This window comes from Ambystoma mexicanum, chromosome 13 (genome assembly GCF_040938575.1).
Source record: "Ambystoma mexicanum isolate Mex_15411 chromosome 13, UKY_AmexF1_1, whole genome shotgun sequence".
Classification (NCBI taxonomy): Eukaryota; Metazoa; Chordata; class Amphibia; order Caudata; family Ambystomatidae; genus Ambystoma; species Ambystoma mexicanum.
The window spans coordinates 805,143,813-805,163,215 of NC_090938.1; the positions used below are offsets into that span (position 1 = coordinate 805,143,813).

The 19,403-nt window shown below is 47.8% G+C and overlaps 1 protein-coding gene across 2 annotated transcripts in view; it reads right to left on the minus strand.

The window, feature by feature from the left end:
* HSD17B8 (hydroxysteroid 17-beta dehydrogenase 8) overlaps nucleotides 1-19,403 on the minus strand; it is a 162,683-nt gene that overhangs the window by 124,516 nt on the left and 18,764 nt on the right. For both annotated transcript variants that reach the window (XM_069635243.1, XM_069635244.1), the window contains one exon: nucleotides 10,200-10,402. In XM_069635243.1, the coding sequence (XP_069491344.1) occupies nucleotides 10,200-10,402 (203 nt within the window). The remainder of the gene's footprint in view (nucleotides 1-10,199; nucleotides 10,403-19,403) is intronic.

The following is a 19,403-nucleotide window of genomic DNA, read 5'->3' on the forward strand; positions in this document are numbered from 1 at the left end:
GTATATGAAGCTGGGGAAGGGAGCAGGGTACTTGTTAACAGAAGTTCTTTTTAAATCTGCATGGGCAAGACTATCAGAAGAAAGACGTGGTCTAACGCAGATGAACAAGTTACTTTCTTACCTGGTAACGTTCTTTCGATGGGATGGTCCGACGACGTATTCCATATCTATGACAGGTAATGTCCACAGCTGTGCTGCTTCGGAAAATCTTTGGCGTCTGCGTCCTGCGTCGATGCGCCGTCCCCGAGGACCTCCACCGACGGCACCCGATGTGATAAGTAGGACACACGACGCCCATAGCCTCAGTTATAGTTTTTTCCCAGAACGTGTGCCACCAGTTTTCTGCCAGTCAGACACACAAGGCCTTGCGGAACGCAAGCTGCAAATCGCGAAAGAAATTCTGCAGCGGTGAAGGCAGGGAGGGAGCGATATGGAATACGTCGTCGGACCATCCCATCGAAAGAATGTTACCAGTTAAGAAAGTAACTTTTTCTTCGAGGGGATTGGGTCCTCCGACGTATTCCATATCTATGACAGACTCCCAAAGCAGTACCAAGCAAGGAGGTGGGAAAAAATTTAGAACACAAATTTAGCATACCCAATCAAATTGCGGAATATAGATCCTGACCTCTGATGGAATCGAGGGAGTAGTGACGTACAAAAGTATGTACTGAAGCCCAGGTGGCTGCATCACAGATGTGACGAATAGGAACTCGCTTCTGCAGGGCAGTAGACGCAGCCACTCCCCTGGTAGAATGGTCCCGCAAGCCAGCCGGAGGATCCATACCCGCCAAGCGGTAACACTCGGATATAGCTAAAATAATCCAACGAGACAAAGTCTGTTTCTTCACAGCTTTCCAGCGTAACCAATGAAAAGTTGATCGTCCACTCTGACCCGGGACATGCACTAAATATAAAAGCTCAACGCTCTCCTAGGATCAAGCCTATGGAGCCTCTCCTCTTCCTTACCAGGATGTGGAGGAGGATAGAACTCCGGAAGAACAACCTTCTGGCTCAAATGAAATTCCGAAACCACCTTCGGAAGAAAAGAAGGACAAACTCTAAGGACAACCCTGTCCTTATGAAACACAGTGAAGGGTGGATTAACTGAAAGTGCCTGTAACTCACTCTGAGAGAGGAAGTAACCGCAACAAAAAACACAGTTTTCAGAGTTAACAGCCTCAAAGGGCAAGAATGTAAAGGCTCAAACGGAGCACCCATAAGAAACCTAAGAACAAGGTTCAAATCCTAACCGGGCACCAGAAAAGGTGACGGAGGGAACACATTAGTGAGCCCTTTCAAAAACTGCAAAATTAAAGGAATCTTAAAATAGGAACACTCTTCAGACGAGCGCTTGAATATGGACAGCGCCGCCAGGTAACCTTTAATGGTCCCCACTTGCAAGCCCCTGTGGGCCAAAGAAAGCAAAAAAGACAGAACCATGGGAATGTCACATTCAAAAGGATCCATATTCTTAACTCTGCACCAGTCGCAGAACTTTCTCCAACGGCACAGAGACTTTGTTGCCGGCTGCCTGGCCGAGAGCAACACCTCCATCACGTCTTCAGGGAGGTCCCAATCCTTATACCTCAACCTTTCAGAAGCCAAGCGTGAAGGTTGAGGGATCCGACCTCTGGATGGCGAACCTGACCCCCCTCCCGTGAGAGCAGATTGTCTCGGTAGGGAAGACGACGTGGAGGGCAGATGGACAAGTCGAGAAGGTCCGGGTACCACGTCCTCCGGGCCCACGCCGGAGCAATGAGGATCATCTGGGAACCGAACCTCCATAACCTCCGCAGTACTTGCGGGATGATGGGGACTGGAGGAAATGTGTACAGCAGTGGGAATGACCACTCCACCACGAACGCGTCTCCTAAGGCTCCTTTTGGAGGAAATTCCGGCAAGAAAAACCTTTTGCACATCCGGTTGACACTGGAAGCGAAGAGATCCACTTGAGGGGTCCCCCAAAGGGCGAAGATCTCCAGGAGAATCTCCCAAGCTAGCTCCCACTCGTAAGAGATCGTGCTCTGCCTGCTCAGAGCGTCCACCGTCTCGTTGTCGTCTCCGGCCAGATGAACAGCCGAGATCGAAACTTCCTGCTGGATGGCCCAGAACTCGAGCTGCATCGCCTCCCTGCACAGCGGAAGTGACCCTGCCCCCCCCATTTTTGTTGAGGTAGTGCATGGCCACCGTGTTGTCCGTTAGAATCAGGACACTCTTTCCACGCACAGTCGGCAGAAAAGCCTTCAGGGCTAGCCTGACGGCCCTCAGCTCCAACAGATTGATATGGAGTCTGGACTCCGACGGAGACCAACGACCGCTGACTGTCAACTCGTTGGCATGAGCTCCCCATCCTATGAGGGATGCGTCCGTCACGATCGTCACCTCCAGCCAGGGCAGCCAAAATGGGGCCCCCTTCATCAGTTTGCCTTCGATGGCCCACCACAGAAGGTCCTGGGCTACCGAGGGCGGCACCTGAACAGGGTCCGACAGCCTGCCGGAGGACTGAGACCACTGGAGCTTGAGTGCCCACTGCAAAGATCTCATCCGCAGACGAGCCTCTGGCACCAGAAGAATGCAGGATGCCATGAGGCCGAGCAGTCTCAAGAACTCGGACGCTGGGAGATCCTGGGCAAATTGAAACTTGTACACAATCTGCTGAAGAGCCCTCACCTGGTGAGGAAAACACAGCCCCAGGGACGTGTCGAGCACTGCTCCGATGTACTGGAGCCGCTGCGTTGGTGTCAAATGGGACTTCTTTAAATTGAGGGAGAAGCCCAGCCTGTGAAGGGAGTGGCAGGTGACGGACATATGATCCAGGACTTGCTCAGGAGAGCCACCCCTGATCAACCAATCGTCCAGGTAGGGGTAGACGGGAATCCCCCCTTTCCTGAGATGCGCTGCCACCACCACCATGAGCTTGGTGAAAACCCTCGGGGCGGAGGTCAATCCGAACGGCAGGACCAGAAACAAAGTGCGAGTCGCCAACCGCGAACCTCAGGTACTTCTTGTGCCTCGGATGAATTGGCACATGGAAGTAAGCATCCTTGAGGTCGAGAGACACCAACCAGTCCTGAAGTTGAAGGGCCTGGAGGACTTGAGAAAGAGTCACCATCTTGAACTTGTCCTTCCTGAGGAGTTTGTTCAAACCGTGCAAGTCCATGATGGGTCTCAATCCCCCGTCTTTCTTCTAAATCAAAAAATAAGGGGAATACCATCCCTTGTTCCTCTCCGCTACAGGCACCAGTTCTATGGCGCCTTTCTCCAGCAGGGCTTGAATTTCCTGCGCAAGAAGCGGATCTGGACTCTTCAAAGAGAGGCTCCCTGGTGGATTGTCGTGAGGCCTCTGCCGAGAAGGAAGACAGTAGCCGTGGGTTATGATCTCCAGAACCCACACATCCGAAGTAATGGCTTGCCACTCTACAAGATGCTGCGCCAGCCTTCCCCCCAACCGGCGAACTATGGGACCTGGCCTCATGACTGAGTGGTAGCGGCTGTGGCATTGCCTGAGGGCAAAGAGGCAACTGCCCGCGCGGCCTTGGCACCTCGAGTACCTTTGTTTCCACCTCTGGCACTCTTACGATGGCCTCTTTGACTGCTAGCTCCCCTCGCTTTACTGAAGGACGAGTAATAGCGAAAGGAACCTCCCCTCCATTGCTGTCCCCTAGGACGAAAAGGCGGAGGTTGGCGAACTGCAGCGCCCAATGACTTCGCTGCAGCTTTGGAGGTCTGCAACCTCTCAAGGCTCTCGTCAGCCTTGCTGCCAAAAAGGTGTTCACCGTCAAAGGGCATGTTGAGGAGCCGGGACTGCACATCAGGAGCGAACCCAGACTTCCCCAACCACGCAAACCTGTGCATTACGGTGCTCGCCGCCATGGACCGGCTGACACAATCTGCCAAGTCCAAACCCGACTGAACGGCCTCACACATGGCATCCTTGCCATCCTGAACCATAGCAAGGAAACCATCCCGTTCGTCCTCTTCGGGAATATGCTCAGCCGCTAATGCAACACAGTTCCACAGAGTGTGTGTGAAACAAGACAAGGCACATATGGAGTTGGCCGCCTGAAGCGCCATACCCCCCGAAGAAAACACTTTCTTCGCCCAGCCGTCAAAACGTTTGTCGTCCCTATCCGGAGGGATGGTAGGATACGACGCCTGCTTTGCCAGGGCCGTAGCCGCCTGCACCACCAAACTCTCCGGAGTGGGGTGCCTAGACAAGTAGCAGGGGTCGCTACTGGCTGGACGGTATTTTCGCGACAAAGACTTGCCCACTGCCGGGAGACTCTCCGGAGCAGTCCAAGCCGCCGCCACCCTTCTCTGCAGCCATATGAAATGGCAAAACCGGGTCAGTGGAGGGACCAAGATCAAGGATGTCCGTGAGATCATCCTGAATGAACTCCCCTGGGGGAGCTGACCAACCCAAGTACTCGGTGACCGTAGACATAAGGCGCCGATATGAAGAATCGGCATGAGTGCCAGGCTCCGGCCTACAAAACTCCACCTCCGGAGAGGTGTCCAGTCCACTGGCATCATGCAGCAACTGCCTCAGGTCATCAAACTGGCTATGGCCCGAGATAAGCTCATCTGGAACGTAACCGGACCCAAGTCGTCATCAGAGCCTTCATCACCCTCTGAAATGTACTCCAGGCGGGGAGAGTAAGACCTCTGGGGACCAAAGCAGTGCCTGACCTTAGCCAGAACCTTTCTAGGGGCTAACCCCGTGCCACGCGGTCCCTCTGACACCACCGCCTTGAAAGGCGTTGAGGGCGCCGAACGAGTCGGTGCCGAGCGAATCTACGTCGAGCGAATCTACGTCGAGTGAATCGGCGTCGATGTCAGCTGCAGCGCCGCCAGCATCGGCGGCGTTGACACAGGCCTCGAAGCCGGAGCTCCGAGCGTGTCTTTCGACGACCTAGGCGCCGACGACCCCCTCGGAGGCGGAGCCTCGAGAGAAATTGTCGACGACCTCGGCGCCACAGGCGTCGACGTCTTCTTCGAAGACGGCACAGGAGCACGCGGTCTCGAGCGCGTCGAGGACTGGGAACGGGCATGGCGAGAACGGCTACCCTTGTCCGAGTGGGACCTCTCCCACGAGCCGTGCAGACCACCCGAGCCCGAAGGCGTACGAGCGGTGTCTCTCGACCGGTGCCGACCGACCCCACTCGGAGACGGACCGGTGCCCTGCGATTCAAGAATCGCTAGCATCTGCTTCCCGAAGGAAGCCCATTCCTCCGGTGTCGCTTGCATGGAGGGATAAGCGACCCGCCGACGGGCGGAGTCCTCGGAAGAGGACGTGGAAGGCGACAGATGCCGGCGCTTCCGGGAATGCCTCGAAGAGGCAGAGGAGTGGCAAGACCAACTCCTGGAAGGAGACCCACTGGACTTCTGACGATGACGCGGAGATTCGCCCCTCGAGTCATCCGTCGAAAGCCCCGCAGACCTCGACTTCCGGGGCTTGGACACCCGGCCTAACGACAGCTGCTTCTTGCGTTCCCGCAAGGCCTTTGCCGTGAGCGACTGGCAGTCGACACAGTCGTCCGTATCATGGGCCTCCCCGAGGCACCAGAGGCAGGCGTCGTGCGAGTCCGTGACCGACATCTGGGACCCACAGTCCCCGCATTTCTTGAAGCCCGGACGCGGGGTTGAAGACGAAGTAGACATCGCCACGAACAGGTCTTTACAAAAAAACCGAACAGGTTCAACGAACTGAGAATTGAAAACAGAAAACTCCAAAGAGTCGAGGCATACCGAGATTCACGAAGCGAACACGTTCGCGGAAAAAACGGAACTGAGGCTATGGGCGTCATGCGTCCTACTTATCACATCGGGTGACGTCGGCAGTCGGAGGAGGTCCTCGGGGACGGCACATCGACGCAGGACGCAGACGCCAAAGATTTTCTGAAGCAGCACAGCTGTGGACATTACCTGTCATAGATATGGAAGGTTTATGGTCATAAGATCGAAAAAAAAAGGCCGAAAAAAAAGTCGAATTTTTTAAATGACTTTTTTATTCGAAATGGGAGGGTTCCCCCCAAACCCCTTTTTTAATTTTTTTTTTTTACCTTTTTTTTTTAATCCCAGACCCCAAAATAAATATATAATTAAAAAAAGAAAGATTCGACTTTTTTTCAGTCTTTTTTTTTTCGACCTTATTGTTAGTCGAGATTTTTTTTTCGAGATTTTGACCGACCACCGATATGGAATACGTCGGAGGATCCAATCCCCTCAAAAGCAGATTTCATGGTAGCAGCATGACAGGCAAAGAGGCTGCCCTTTCTGATGGTGTGGAAATAAGAGTGCCTTGCCAGCCTGCAGAGGTCAAAGACGTTTTGTCAAGTTGCCTATCTTTTGCAGTTTTAGCAGCAAAAGTATTTAATTTCAGATGTTGTAGTAGCAGTGGCAGTGCTGTGGTATTCCTTATACTTGTCAGACATACAGCCAACGCAAACTGTGTGGCAAGGGAGTGTGTCCTCACAGTGTTATAATAAAAGAAAGTTGCTGAGCAGAGAGCAAACCTTCAAGCATCCTGACAAAACTGTGTAAATATGACAAAGCAGAAGTGGGAAGCAGAGTATTAGTACATTTGTTTTCAACTTTGTTCATTTTTCCTGGAAGAGAGGTGGTCAGGAAATCCCATTGGCTTTATTATTTTCTTTGTGTATCTGTAAAAGACGAATCTTTTCATCAAACTAAGAAGAGACTTTTGATAGTGGATTTTAGTTCTGTGAACATTTGTTTCTTTGGAACTTTTCTGGTTAAGACTTTTTTGTTCCTTTGGAAGAAATTGACTTTAGGGCAGTCCTGCGGGGCAGATCTGGCCAGGATCACTAGAAGTCCTCCAAGACACTGGGTGTTTGGTAACTTTTTATTTATATTGTTTCATGTTGTTTTGCATGTTTCCGTTTAGTTTGAGGGTTAGTTTTGTGAATGCTAGGAGGTTTTCCCATAGATATTAGACTAGGTAGGGAATCACCTGCTAGAGTCGGTTTAGTTAGGGTTTATTTTAGAATTGTGTGCACAATAAAATGTTCACCTCTGAGAAATCTAAACCTAGTGGCGAGTCTCACATTACTGACCCCTAACACCAGTGATTCTAGAAGTTTCATTAGGAAAAGTTAGAAGGTCCAAGCAAGGCTTTTTTAGCAAAGGAATCACTGGTGCATGCGTAAGAGAAGATGGAACAAAGCCAGTAAACAAGGAAAGATTGACAGCAGAGGCAACAGAGGAAGCACTCGTAGGCATGTTCTCTTTCAGAACAAAGAGCAGGATCGAATCCAGTGGGGAAGCAGATTTCAATATATTCGTATCAGCCAAGATTTCAGAAAAACCAAAGAAGGGGAAGGAAAGCCAAGAATGAGAATGAACAGCCATTGTAAAGAAGCAGCCGACTAGAGCTGTAAGCAAGGATTTTCTGATGAATAGTAGCGATTATCAACAAAATAGGAAGAGAGGGTATCACAAAGAATCCGAGAGGGAGAAACAGGACTGGAAGAAACAGCAGCAGAGGAACGCGACAGTACTAGACTAAATAGCCCCTTAGGTTGAATCAGGGCCAATTCAACATGACTTGTGTAATAGAGATGCTGAACTTCAAAGATAGCTTTATGGTAGGCAGAAGTTGCCTCCCATAATAGAGACCTGGCGAGTGAACAGTAGGCCACCCGCCATTTCCGTGCAGCCTGCCTACGGCAAAGCCGCAGGTCGGCCAGATGGGTTGTAAGCATGGCTCAGAAGGACAGGAGCATGACAGTGTGGCCAGACAATCGGCCGTGGCAGAAAAAGCCTGTGAAAGTACGGCTGTGGTTGATAGGATTCTAAATTTTGAGCAGAAATATCAGTAGTATCAGCATTTTGCCACTACACCGAGGCAGACAGAGTGGAGAAACAAACAAGGAATAATATAGTGATCAGTCCAAAGAACAGGCAGAGACGGAAACAAATCCACGCCTGTGACAGAAGTGAAAATGTGATTGAGTGTATAACTGAGACGATGGGTAGGCTCAGTGATAAGCTGAAGATGATCTAGGTCGCACATAGCAAAAATAAAGAGGTGCCTGATGGTCCGAGAGATCATAAGTCTCAGATTAAAGTCACGAACAATAATCGGAGTGGGGAAGGGATCGTTAAGGTCAGCATCCAATTCTAAAAAAGCAGTGTCAAACCAAGAATCGGTAGGACGACGATACATTATCAACAGATGTAGAATTTTAGAAGAAGAGATAGAGATACGAACCAACATCGCTTGCATCTTAATACCATGGATAAGCAGTAACATTGAACAAACTAATATGAGTCGGAAAATGATTGCAAGGCCCCCTCCGGCCCCCCTGGATGGACAGAATCTCTGTCCATACGGAGGATGCTATAATGAGGCGGCAGAGCCTGGGCCTGGAGTCATGTAGGCAGGTTCAGTTATACAAACCAAGTCTGGCCAAAACCGTTACAGAAATCTTAATATGAGGTGGCAGGTGCCACAAGCAAGTGTGCATTAAATAAAAAAAATGTCAACTGATCAAAAAGGCAGGAACTACTGTGGTTGGAGTTCCTATAACTGAAGTTCCAAACCCAGGATGGTACACCATGCCCGCAGGGGTAAGCTAAAGCAACAAGTTTGGAGTCAGACCATTGGTGAAGGAACAGGGGGACGCACCATCAAAGACACAGACAAGCACAGACGGGCTTACAAATTTGGCGCGCAAGGCACGCTCCCGCTGCACTTTCAGAAACAACTCTGTCTATGTAAACACATTGTATCGTCAAAAGCCAAATCAGAAGGCTGCTTCTAAACCGGCAGAAAGGAAAGACTATGTGTTGGGGGTGCAAGTCTGAAACTAAAAGCACCCACGGATGGCAACCGGACATGAGACCGTAGGAGGTCAGGCCTCCTCAAGCCGAGCTAGTCGGTTACAAGGAACTAAAGTTACAAAGTTAAAATAAATAAGGAAGCACAAAGGTAAATAAGGAATAAACATAAAGAATGCATGCAAGCATGAAAACAAAGGCGTACAATCACCCGCCTTGGACATGGGATTCACCTGTAGTCCTAAAAAGAGGAGATAAAATAAAACGAAATCCAAACCAACTTTACAGTAACAAAGGAAAGATAAACAAATGAAAAAGCAATAAAGAGTGAACACAGCCATGGGCAGCCATACCTGCAGACTTTTTCTGCCATACAGTGGAGCGCCCTCACTGTGGAAGCAGGAACCTCAGGAAGAACAATTGCTATTGCTGATCTTGCAGGGAAAATCTAAGAATCCTCTGCGGGTGCTGGTGAACCAGAGAATTGACACAGGTATTCTAAAGATCCGAAGATCACAGAGCATAACCCTGGCACCATCATCAGAACCTGCACCTTGACAGCAGTAAGCCTCAGAAAGGAGGATTGTGCAAGAAAGTAAAGACCAGGAAAAATATAAAACGGTACAACAAGGTCCTTTCCTCCATTTCCCTGCCCGATTCACATACTGGACACTTAGAAGTGTTTGAGTGACATGGATACCAGGAACCAGTTTCTATCAAGAAGGTGAGAGAAGAGAAGAGTACATTCTGTTGTTCAGCAGGCCCGAAGGAAACAAACCGAAAAACCATAGTTGGAGGTCCGAGTGTTAGACCAAGGTAAGCCCAGGAGTGCCAGAATTGACACGAGGGGGAGGGGGAAATGTACATGACAAGCGAGTGAGTGAGGGTCTTGGGCCCTCCAGGAGTAAAGCGTCAGATCAGGGTTCCAAAGAGACACCCGAAGCACCTTGGCGACATGAAATCCAGTAAGGGTTTAGAAGGCTGTCTGCAAAATGCTGCCTGCTGGGAAAAATGTCTTGAAAGCCAAAGGGACCTGAATCTTCATTAGCTTAAAGCAACGTAAGCAGTGAAAGGGTCTTAAAACCAAAAGTGCATTGAACTGTCCCGTATCTAAGCAGTGCCTGCTTGGAAATAGTCTTCAAAAGCCCAGAGTAAGCTCCCATTCGTCCAAGATGTCGCCTCTTGAGAAAGAGTCAAAGCTTAGAACTGGGAAAGGCTAAGCACAGAGTGAACTGGACAACAAGTCACAGGACTTTCGTGGAACCCTTTGTCACTGCTCCATGTTTACACCCTACCACCTCCTCAGATCTTTTCTGGGCCTCCTACAGATCCTTTGTGAGTCCCTGTCCCCTTCAGTCATGCCAGGCCCCTCGATTCCAACCTCTTCTCCTTACCTGGATCTGGGACATGAGATTGGCCACATGTTCGGAGGAACTGATGTCAGCCTGAAAGTTGGCATGCTCCTGCCCCGGCTGGTCACGCGATAGCAGCTTCACCGTTTCTTGGGCTGCCGAATCATTGAGGTCAACAACGGCCACGGCAGCACCTTCACGGGCGAATCTCTGGCAGATGGCACGCCCAATCCCACTTCCACCACCTGGCAAGATAAGAGGGGGTACGATCAGAACTAGGAGGTACAAGCCAGCCATAAAAAGTCAATCGCCACCTCAATTCTACACATACGCACAGATCATCTTTTCTTACTCGCCAATTAACACTTGCCAATGCGAGCGCACATTTTTAGCCCTGCTACAATGTAGATTAAAAACCAAAAATACATTTTAAAAAGTACTCCCCGCCCCACCCCCCGTCCCCAGTCGTAGTCCCTTACAGCTCTCAGCCCAATGACTATGGCCAGCTACTCAAAAGCAATTCATACGCCAACATCTTCCAGCAGTCCTCCACCACACCCGCCATTTTCCTCAGTTTGAAGCCATCTCTTGCTGCCCTCCTGCATAGATACATATCCGGCCCTGCAGTCACGGAGGGGGTGCCATAAACCACTATTGTTTTTAACCATCATGGCTTCTTAATTTAGCTCCCTCGTTAACTTTACTGTCCTTACAAGTAAGGAGCAGTGCTGGGATCTTCACCTCTTTATTTTGTTGTACAGCTCCTGGCAAGCTTGAGAGCGTGTCCGTGCTCCCCCTTGCCATGCAGAAGTCTCTTGCTTCATTGGCCAACTGACCTCTCACAAAGCTACCGATACCGGTTTAAGGATCGTGGATGCTCTGGGAATTTCCCTTTGTAGCCACTCTCTTGCAATAGATGCACTCCCTTTCCCATACTACAGACCCCCAAATGCCTGAACACATTGTGCAGATATTCTTTTCTGCACAATAAGCAACAGGTTAATAAAGCATCCCCTCCCTTATTGTTCTGTTAGATGTTAATGTTTGGGCTAACGATTCATCCAATTGCACAGCCAGGAACCTGTTAAGCAACCTGTACATCACAAATCTCTCATGTGGGTCAAGGATCCCCTCATAAAGGAGGACATTTACGGGACCCGATTGTCACACACGAGAAGGCGCCTTAAAGGGATGGTCTAGTAAAAAATTTTATTTAAAAAATAGATAGGCCACATAAAAAAAATATACTAGCATCCTCCGTTTTAAAACTTCCTATGTAAAATTTTGAGCTATTCAAGCTCAAAATTCGAAAAAGCAAGCACAGGGGCGCAGCCATTTTGTGAAATGGAGGCCCTCCTGTGCTGGCTTTTGCTTTTGCGGCACTAATGAAGGAAAAGCCAGCCAGCTGTAGTAAACAAAGTCTACCGCTGGGTGGCTTTCCCTTCATTATTGCCGGGACTCGGAGGACGCAGACCGGAGACCAGAGCAGGAAAGCTGCAGCTGAATCTCGGTAAGTGCTATTTATTTTTTTTTACAAAAAATAAGCACTAGCTGCAGTTTTTTTTTCTCAGTTTTCCAGGCTGGAGGAGCCCGGAAAACTTAGAAATAAAACCGCAGCTTTAAAAACGTATTTATGTTTGCGGTCGCTTTTGAAGCGACCGCAAACATAAATACAACGTTATTGTGTTGGAAAACGCTGCGGTTTTTCTTTCCAAGTTTCTCAGACTCCTCCGACTCAGAGGAGCCTGAGAAACTTGGAAAGAAAAGCCGCAGCGTTTTCCAACACAACCGGGTTGTGTTTCTGCCTGAATCTGCTCCCCTGGGAGCACCGGAGACCCAAAGTGATAGCCACAGCAGGCAGAAACACACGCGGTTGTGTTGGAAAACGCTGAGGTTTTAAAACCGCAGCGTTTTCCAACACAATAACGTTGTATTTATGTTTGCGGTCGCGACCGCAAACATAAATACATTTTTAAAGCTGCGGTTTTTATTTCCTCCAGCCCGGAACACTTAGAAAAAAAACCGCAGCTAGTGCCTATTTTTTGTAAAAAAAAAAATAAATAGCACTTACCGAGATTCAGCTGCAGCTTTCCTGCTCTGATCTCCGGTCCGCGTCCTCCGAGTCCCGGCACTAATGAAGGGAAAGCCACCCAGCGGTAGACTTTGTTTACTAAAGCTGGCTGGCTTTTCCTTCATTAGTGCCGCAAAAGCAAAAGCCAGCACAGGAGGGCCTCCATTTCACAAAATGGCTGCGCCCCTGTGCTTGCTTTTTCAAATTTTGAGCTTGAATAGCTCAAAATTTTACATAGGAAGTTTTAAAACGGAGGATGCTAGTATATTTTGTTTTATGTGGCCTATCTATTTTTTAAATAAAAATTTTTACTAGACCATCCCTTTAAGTAGATCAAGCAGCTGCGCTAGCGTGGAGTGCTTATTATGGTCTACTGTCAATGTCGAACGAAGAATCGGGCACGCATGCACTACCTTGAGCAAACAATTCTGGATAAAACGACTCTCTGAGCCATAGCAGATGCTGCCACGAAATCCTGGCCAGAATATAAGATGGACTCCTTTGTTGATTAAGAGCAACATGGCCTCCATTTTAGATAATGGTTGCTCAAAAAATGCATTTTTATTCTGCAATAAATTAAAAATGACTACAAATCACAATTTCGCGTAGCAAAGAACATCCACACGGAGCTTTTAAGAATGTAACACTTGTAAACGAGTTTTGCCATTCCCTACACTGTTTTTCCAAGAAAAGACCCATGCAAAACGCTTGCTAAATACTTCAACAAAAAAACTGTCCGTCCCTAGAATGGCACACAAGCGCCAACACCACCTCTCATCCAATGTTCGGTCCTGCGCAAAACTGGCCTTCCTTGGAAGGAGGAAACAACAACTCCAGACCTGGTACAATTTCTGAATCTTTCAGAGTGTGAGATTTCAAACCGGATCTCTTCTTATGGGTGCTTCGGATCACGCTTCGACCCACTTCTGGCTAAATACGAGGCACGCCTACTAGTCGCACTGTGAGCTGCCAAACAACACTGATGGGCACGGTTCCAAGTTCTCAGAAAATAGCAGTTGTTACCCTTGACAAGATGTTGAACACGTCACAAGACAAGTCCAATACGCTTTCAGTTTTTATTATACAAATGTTACAAAAACAGGCAGATGGGACTAGAAATCTAAGTGGGATTTCTGTGCAGTTTCCCTCAACTTTGAGGGGGCTCCCACCTCCCTAGCCCAGTTGCCCTACTCTAATAGTTCATAATGTAGGGCCACTTCACTAAAGCCAGGGCACCCCTACTGCCTACCCTAAAGGCAGCAGCGTCAACTCTCAGTTGCCCCCAGGGCCTTTCCATGGGACCTAGCCAGTTAGTAGTTTTCCTGCACCATTTTCCTCCAGGAGACCATCTCGCAAACTTGCTCTCATTCGCCCGTCTCTCTTATTCTCCACCTTCCTCTCCTTCTCTATCTCCACACTACATTTCCTAGTCTTTCCCGTTCTCTCTCCTTCGCCCCCCCCATCTCCACCAACCAACACCCACCTGATCCTATCCACTCCCCCAATCCTCACTACTCCCAAGACTATCATGCCTTTTCGCTCCTTGCTCTCCCCCACTTTCAACCAGCCTCCTACTCTCCCACCAAAATTACCTCCAACCACTCTGTCACTTGCACTCAATTGGTACCCTTTCCGCATCCCAAACACCTTACTTCCACTCTATAAATACTCCCAAATCTCCTCAAAGTGCGCATCCAGCTGCTGCACCCTCCTATTTGGTCTGTTGGTCTTCCTTCACCAGCTCTCCGACCTCACCCGTACATCACACTGTCAACCAACTCTCCTGTCATTTTATAGCCCCCTCCTTCCTGCGCTCTCATGGACCACAGGAACCGGCTGATTTCAGTAGCCAATCTGTGTCGAAGCTATCCCCTTGTGGGCCAGGACATGCCCTAGAATCTTAATAAGGGCCACTAGCCCTGTCATAATCACTTTTCAGCCCCCATCTTCGCCATGCTGCCACTGTGGTCAGTTGTTTAAGGTTTTGCTCCTGGATCAAGTAAGTCTTGGCCTACAAAGGTTTCACGGGAGGAGAGGCTAAGACCGCTCTTCTCTGACTACACCGATGCTTCCCCGCTGCTCAGCTGTCCTTGAACCGCCACTTGACAGGGTCAGACCCATGACCCCCTCATAAAACTTGCTGTTAAAACAACCTAGCCTCAACCCCACAGAACATGGTAACTTCTAAAAAACCTACCTTTGCATTTAAAAGAGTGGTTAGAAACAAACTCCATCCATTTACAGATGGCTATGAATAGCTGGTCCCACTTCAAGCACGATTTATATCAGGCAGAGAGAGGGGCAGAGTCGGCCTTCATGGATGAGCTTTCAGTCGACCAGATTGTTGCTGGAGTCCCGCTCCTTTTGGAGCGCTCAGCGATTTTCAGGTAGATCTCAGCTTACTTTCATTGCTCTCCACCTTTTCTTCTGATCTGCATGAAATGTGGAGCCCTCGAAGGCTCCGAATGATGACCAATTTTGTTCAAAGCAAACATGCAACGTTCTGCAGAGATGATCCTTCAGGCTGAAGTTTTTCCACTATGCAGACGACACCCACATCTTTGTGCAAGTCCCAGTTAAAAACAAGACAATCAAATAAGGCCGCCTTGGTATATGCCATTACAATTATTCATCAAAGGGTATACAGTTGTGCTAAGGAGTTTGATTGCTTTTTTTATTAACATTGCATGAGACATGAAAGTGCAATCATCGATATTTCACCCAAATCAATCATGCAACAAACAAAGCTAGCCTCAAAGCCTATTTAAATCATTGGCCCCATCAACGAATAAAGCCTGTCAGAATATAGTAACGGTCTACACGTGTTTCCATGGATACAGTGTGGTCAATCCAAAAGCCACTCAACCTTCTTCAGGACCTTGCTTTAATTCCGAAACATTGGACATGCAAACTCTTTCTGGTCTCAATTATTCTCACTGTGGGAAATCAATACAAAAATCAAAACTGTACTCTTCCTCAACACTGGGTAACATTCCACACCCCCCGAACATGATTACCTCTTTATTAGCAGGCAGAAGGATGTTGGTTTGGTGTACTTGCACACCAAGGATGTATATATACCCAGCTTCTTATTCTTTATCCAGACTGTTTCCACACGTTACAGCTGGTCAATGCAGATCAAACAAGGGCTGTCTTTACACAATAGCCAATTTGGGGAATGCCGTCTCCCCCACCTGCAAATAAACCACCCCGACCAGAAGGTGGTATTATCTCCAATTGCTAGCTAATGCCTTGGAGTCAAACTACAATTTCATCAGTCGGGATACCTAAACTCTACCTGGGAGAGTGTGAGGTGGGGGGGGGGTTCCACATTTCAGTTATTCATCCAAATTACTGCATCATCCAGCAGTCCGGTCTTAGGTCACTTGTAACCGGGTACTGTAAGGAATTCATGGTGGCACCAGCAAAGACAGACATGAGATCCCGAGTCAAGGGTGTTTATTTAAACAATATGCATGTTGGAAAACCGCCTAATCTAAACCTAAATCTAAGATAGGAGCAAGCATCGACCATCAAATGAAGGATAATACCCATACTAATAAAAACCTATCACCAGACCCTTACAACTAATGGTTTCAGTAAAGAAAAAAGTATTCACAAATAATAAGTCAGGATGTGACTGCCAGGGGTCTCCTTTCCCCATGTTTTCAGCATGTGTTTTGACATGATTTGGATTATGGGTTTCCTCTGTTTTTTGAAGTCTGACAAACTCCATAGGCATCTACTTTTTGTATGGTGACACACAGCAAATTCAGTGTAGTGTCACAGAGAAATCCTTTAGATTTCTCATAAGGTTTGAACACCTTTTCTTGTGTGAACTACTGTTCCCAAGAATAGTAAAGTGAAATTGACTTTACTTACCTTTTCTCTCTGTAGGTCCAGCACACCACAATTTATGTGGCGTGCTGGGGGTTTACTTAGTAGCCCCTTATCCTACATTTTCATGTAAAAATAATTATGTGACCCTCTCTATTTTAAATGGCTGGTGGCAGTGGCTTAATTTTCCTAATACTGTGCTTTTCTACCGCAGGCTGAATTCTCAGCTACAGTACCTTGGGTAATCATTTCTGTCAAAATGGCCTGGTCTTCTTTTTTTGCCATTTTCTGCTTGTGAGGCCTTTCTTGGATTTTACTCTGTCTGTTGAGCCAGGTTTGAGCACTTTGTCCGTTTTGCCTTTGGCGGCCTTCAGCCCTGAAGCCCGCCTCTTGATCCAGTGTGTCTGGAAAGGCAGGATGTGAGGGAGGTTCCTTAAATTCCCCTGTCCTTTGTCTCTAGGAGAGCATGAATGCAACCAGTCCTGATTGGCTGGCTGGCTGTTGTTTCAGGACAGCCATCCCTGTTGTGTGATTGACAGCCTAGGCTGTCCATGAATGGGATAAACCTGCTTAAAATGTGAGGGTTTTGGGACTAGAGGCAGAGCCGACCAATGGGAGAAACACCCAATGAAGAAACTGTGAATGAAGCTTGCTGCATCCTCCTGGACCTTTGAATTGCCCGGTGAAGCCCTGCTGCTGTGCTGAAACTCCTTTCTCAATTCGACAGAGAAGCTCCAGAAGGGTCGACTTCTTCCCTTGAGTTAGTGGGACCAACTACCCCCGAGACAAACTCCACTGGACCATCTTCCCTGTCTGGCTGTACTTCTTCACTGCTGCAAGAACCGAGTGCCAGGGGTCGAGAAATCCATAGTCGAATGCAACGTCTGAAATCTGGCCAGAAGCTCCAGGAGTCTCCGAAGGACCCTCCAGAAGCAGGATGACCCGAGCTTGAATCCCCTCACCAGAGTGCAGGACCCAAGGAGTGAAGGAAGCCTAACCGTTATCCGAGATCCGCAACTGTGCTGTTTACCGAACATTGAAACCACAAAGCGCCCCTGAACCGAAAAGAGCCTGTAGCTGCAGACGACCTCCAACTTGCCGGCGCAGGAGCCCTCCAGACGTCCTCCCTCTTGTCCCCATGACTGAGGCTCAGGAACCCAGGGGCTGCATCGCTGCAACAAGACAAAATCCAGCTGGACCAGTATAAGCAGAGGTAATGTTTAGACTTGGGATACTTACCTCAGTGTCTTTTAGCTGTGTTCTTCTCAGTTGGGAATTACATTAGCTTACCTTTTAGAGTTGATTCAAACTGTGATTTTTACAGGCTTCACAACTTGCGACCCTACGAGTGATTTCTACAAACTCTCTATTGTGCAAGACTTTTACTATCTAAGAAGTGTGTCGGCTCCATAGAATTTGCTACAATTGACTTTGGTTGTCCTAGCTCCCTGCAGACTCTTCCAGTCCACTGACTTTAATATTTCTGTCCCTCATAGGTGGTAACTTATTGCTGGCAAAGGCTTGTCTAGATCGCATTGGAAGATTTAAGTGTCCTCACCTATTCCTCCGTTAACCTTTTCCTTTCTGCAACCTCAGAATCTGCAAAGTGTATTCAGTGTGGCACATAAATGCCATTACCGTCCTTGTGAACGAAGTCACCTCAGGGTGTAGGAAGTGTGTAATAAGCATATCTAAAGAGTATCCACTAAACTTGTGCTGATCCTGAAAAGTATTTAAAGTATATTTACAGTGTTACATAAATTGCCTTTTTAATGAATGCTTACTTAAAAATGTATATTAACTAAATAAATTATCATTTATAACTGAAACCTTGAGTGTAAGTATTACTTGGTTACCTGTATTTACGAATGTCATTGCTACAGCTCTACAGCTCACATTTACCCCTCTTGACTTACGCCTGGCTGCTCCATCACACTACCAACGTGTGTAGTACAGACCTATACTAAAAGGTGAGTTACCCAACATCAAGCAGATAAGTGTTGTGTATTCACACACAGTGTTACTACACCAATTCTTACCCAACAGTCAGCGTCTCGGCTCACGTTAAGCAGATGTTGATGAGTTTCTTGTGTGCATGTGCGCGTCGTTAACTTGGTGAGGTTGCATTAGCTTCCAGGATAAAACTGAACTTCAGTGGCGTTGCTTTTGTAATTTGCTGAACGCTAGTTGGTAGTTGCCAAACTTGAACTGTGCGTTGGTAATGCGTTGGTAATGGCACGTTGAATAAGAATATTCTGATCCCCAATTATCCCACTGACGGTTGTCTCTTTGTTACGGTATTTGTCGCAAGTCTAGGATTCCATGGTGAAACACAGGCAATCCTTACGTCGCGATCAGATGGGAGAAGGAGGTCCACAACGTCAGGATCGTTCGTGGTGAGAGCATGAAGGACAGCGAGGCTATTCTGATAATCCCAAATTACGTGGGATGTAAGGCGCACTGCGTTGGATTGCCGCACAGCGACAGTGATAAAGTTGATAACAAAAATGTGCTGGTGCGTGGGTACTGGTATATGCATTTTAAATAGGTTCTAAAAAGTTTCAATTTCTAATGAAATATAAGTACATGTTTCAACATTGGTAGAAAGTATAAACAGTATCTCTGAATTTAGGTGTTCAAAATAGCCTTATTCTAAAGGTGAAGTTGCAATATAAAAGTCTCCATTATAACCCAAAAATAGGTAGACTTTCTCTAGGGGGGTTTGGCACTAAAGTTTTTGAAAGCAGTTACAGGTATGTATAATTAAATAGGAAAATTTAGTAACTGGAAGTTTGGGTACTCGATGGGGAAGCAATTTCAAGTTCATCAGCAGAATACCCAAGACAGAAGAAAGGTTCAAGATTCAATTTACTACAGAAGGCTTCACTGTCAAGAAAGAAGAGTCCTGGTTAGCAGATTTTGGGAACACTTTTTAACAAGAACAAACTTCCTTTATTCCGAATATGGATGCAAGACTTATCCTTGGCCTCAAGCCCTAGGACCGTATCTCTGCAGGCCCACAATCTCTCCACTGGCTCCGGGTTGTAGCAAGGATCAAATTCAAGAGCCTCTTCACTATCCACACTGCTGTCTGGGGCCTGGGACTACGCTACCTGCAACTCTCTTACTAAATACTAAAAATATGTTCTTGCCCGACACCGGTAAGCAAAGTGGCCATAGTCTGAGTGGAGTTTTCACTAGGGTCTACCCTCCATTCTTTTCAAAGATCAATGTGATAGAAAACCCAATTATGTCTCTTGTCGGGCTGGAAAACCAGATAATTACAGGGACCTTTTTCCCCAATATCTTGTATGGCCCAAACCACTTGAGAGCATCCA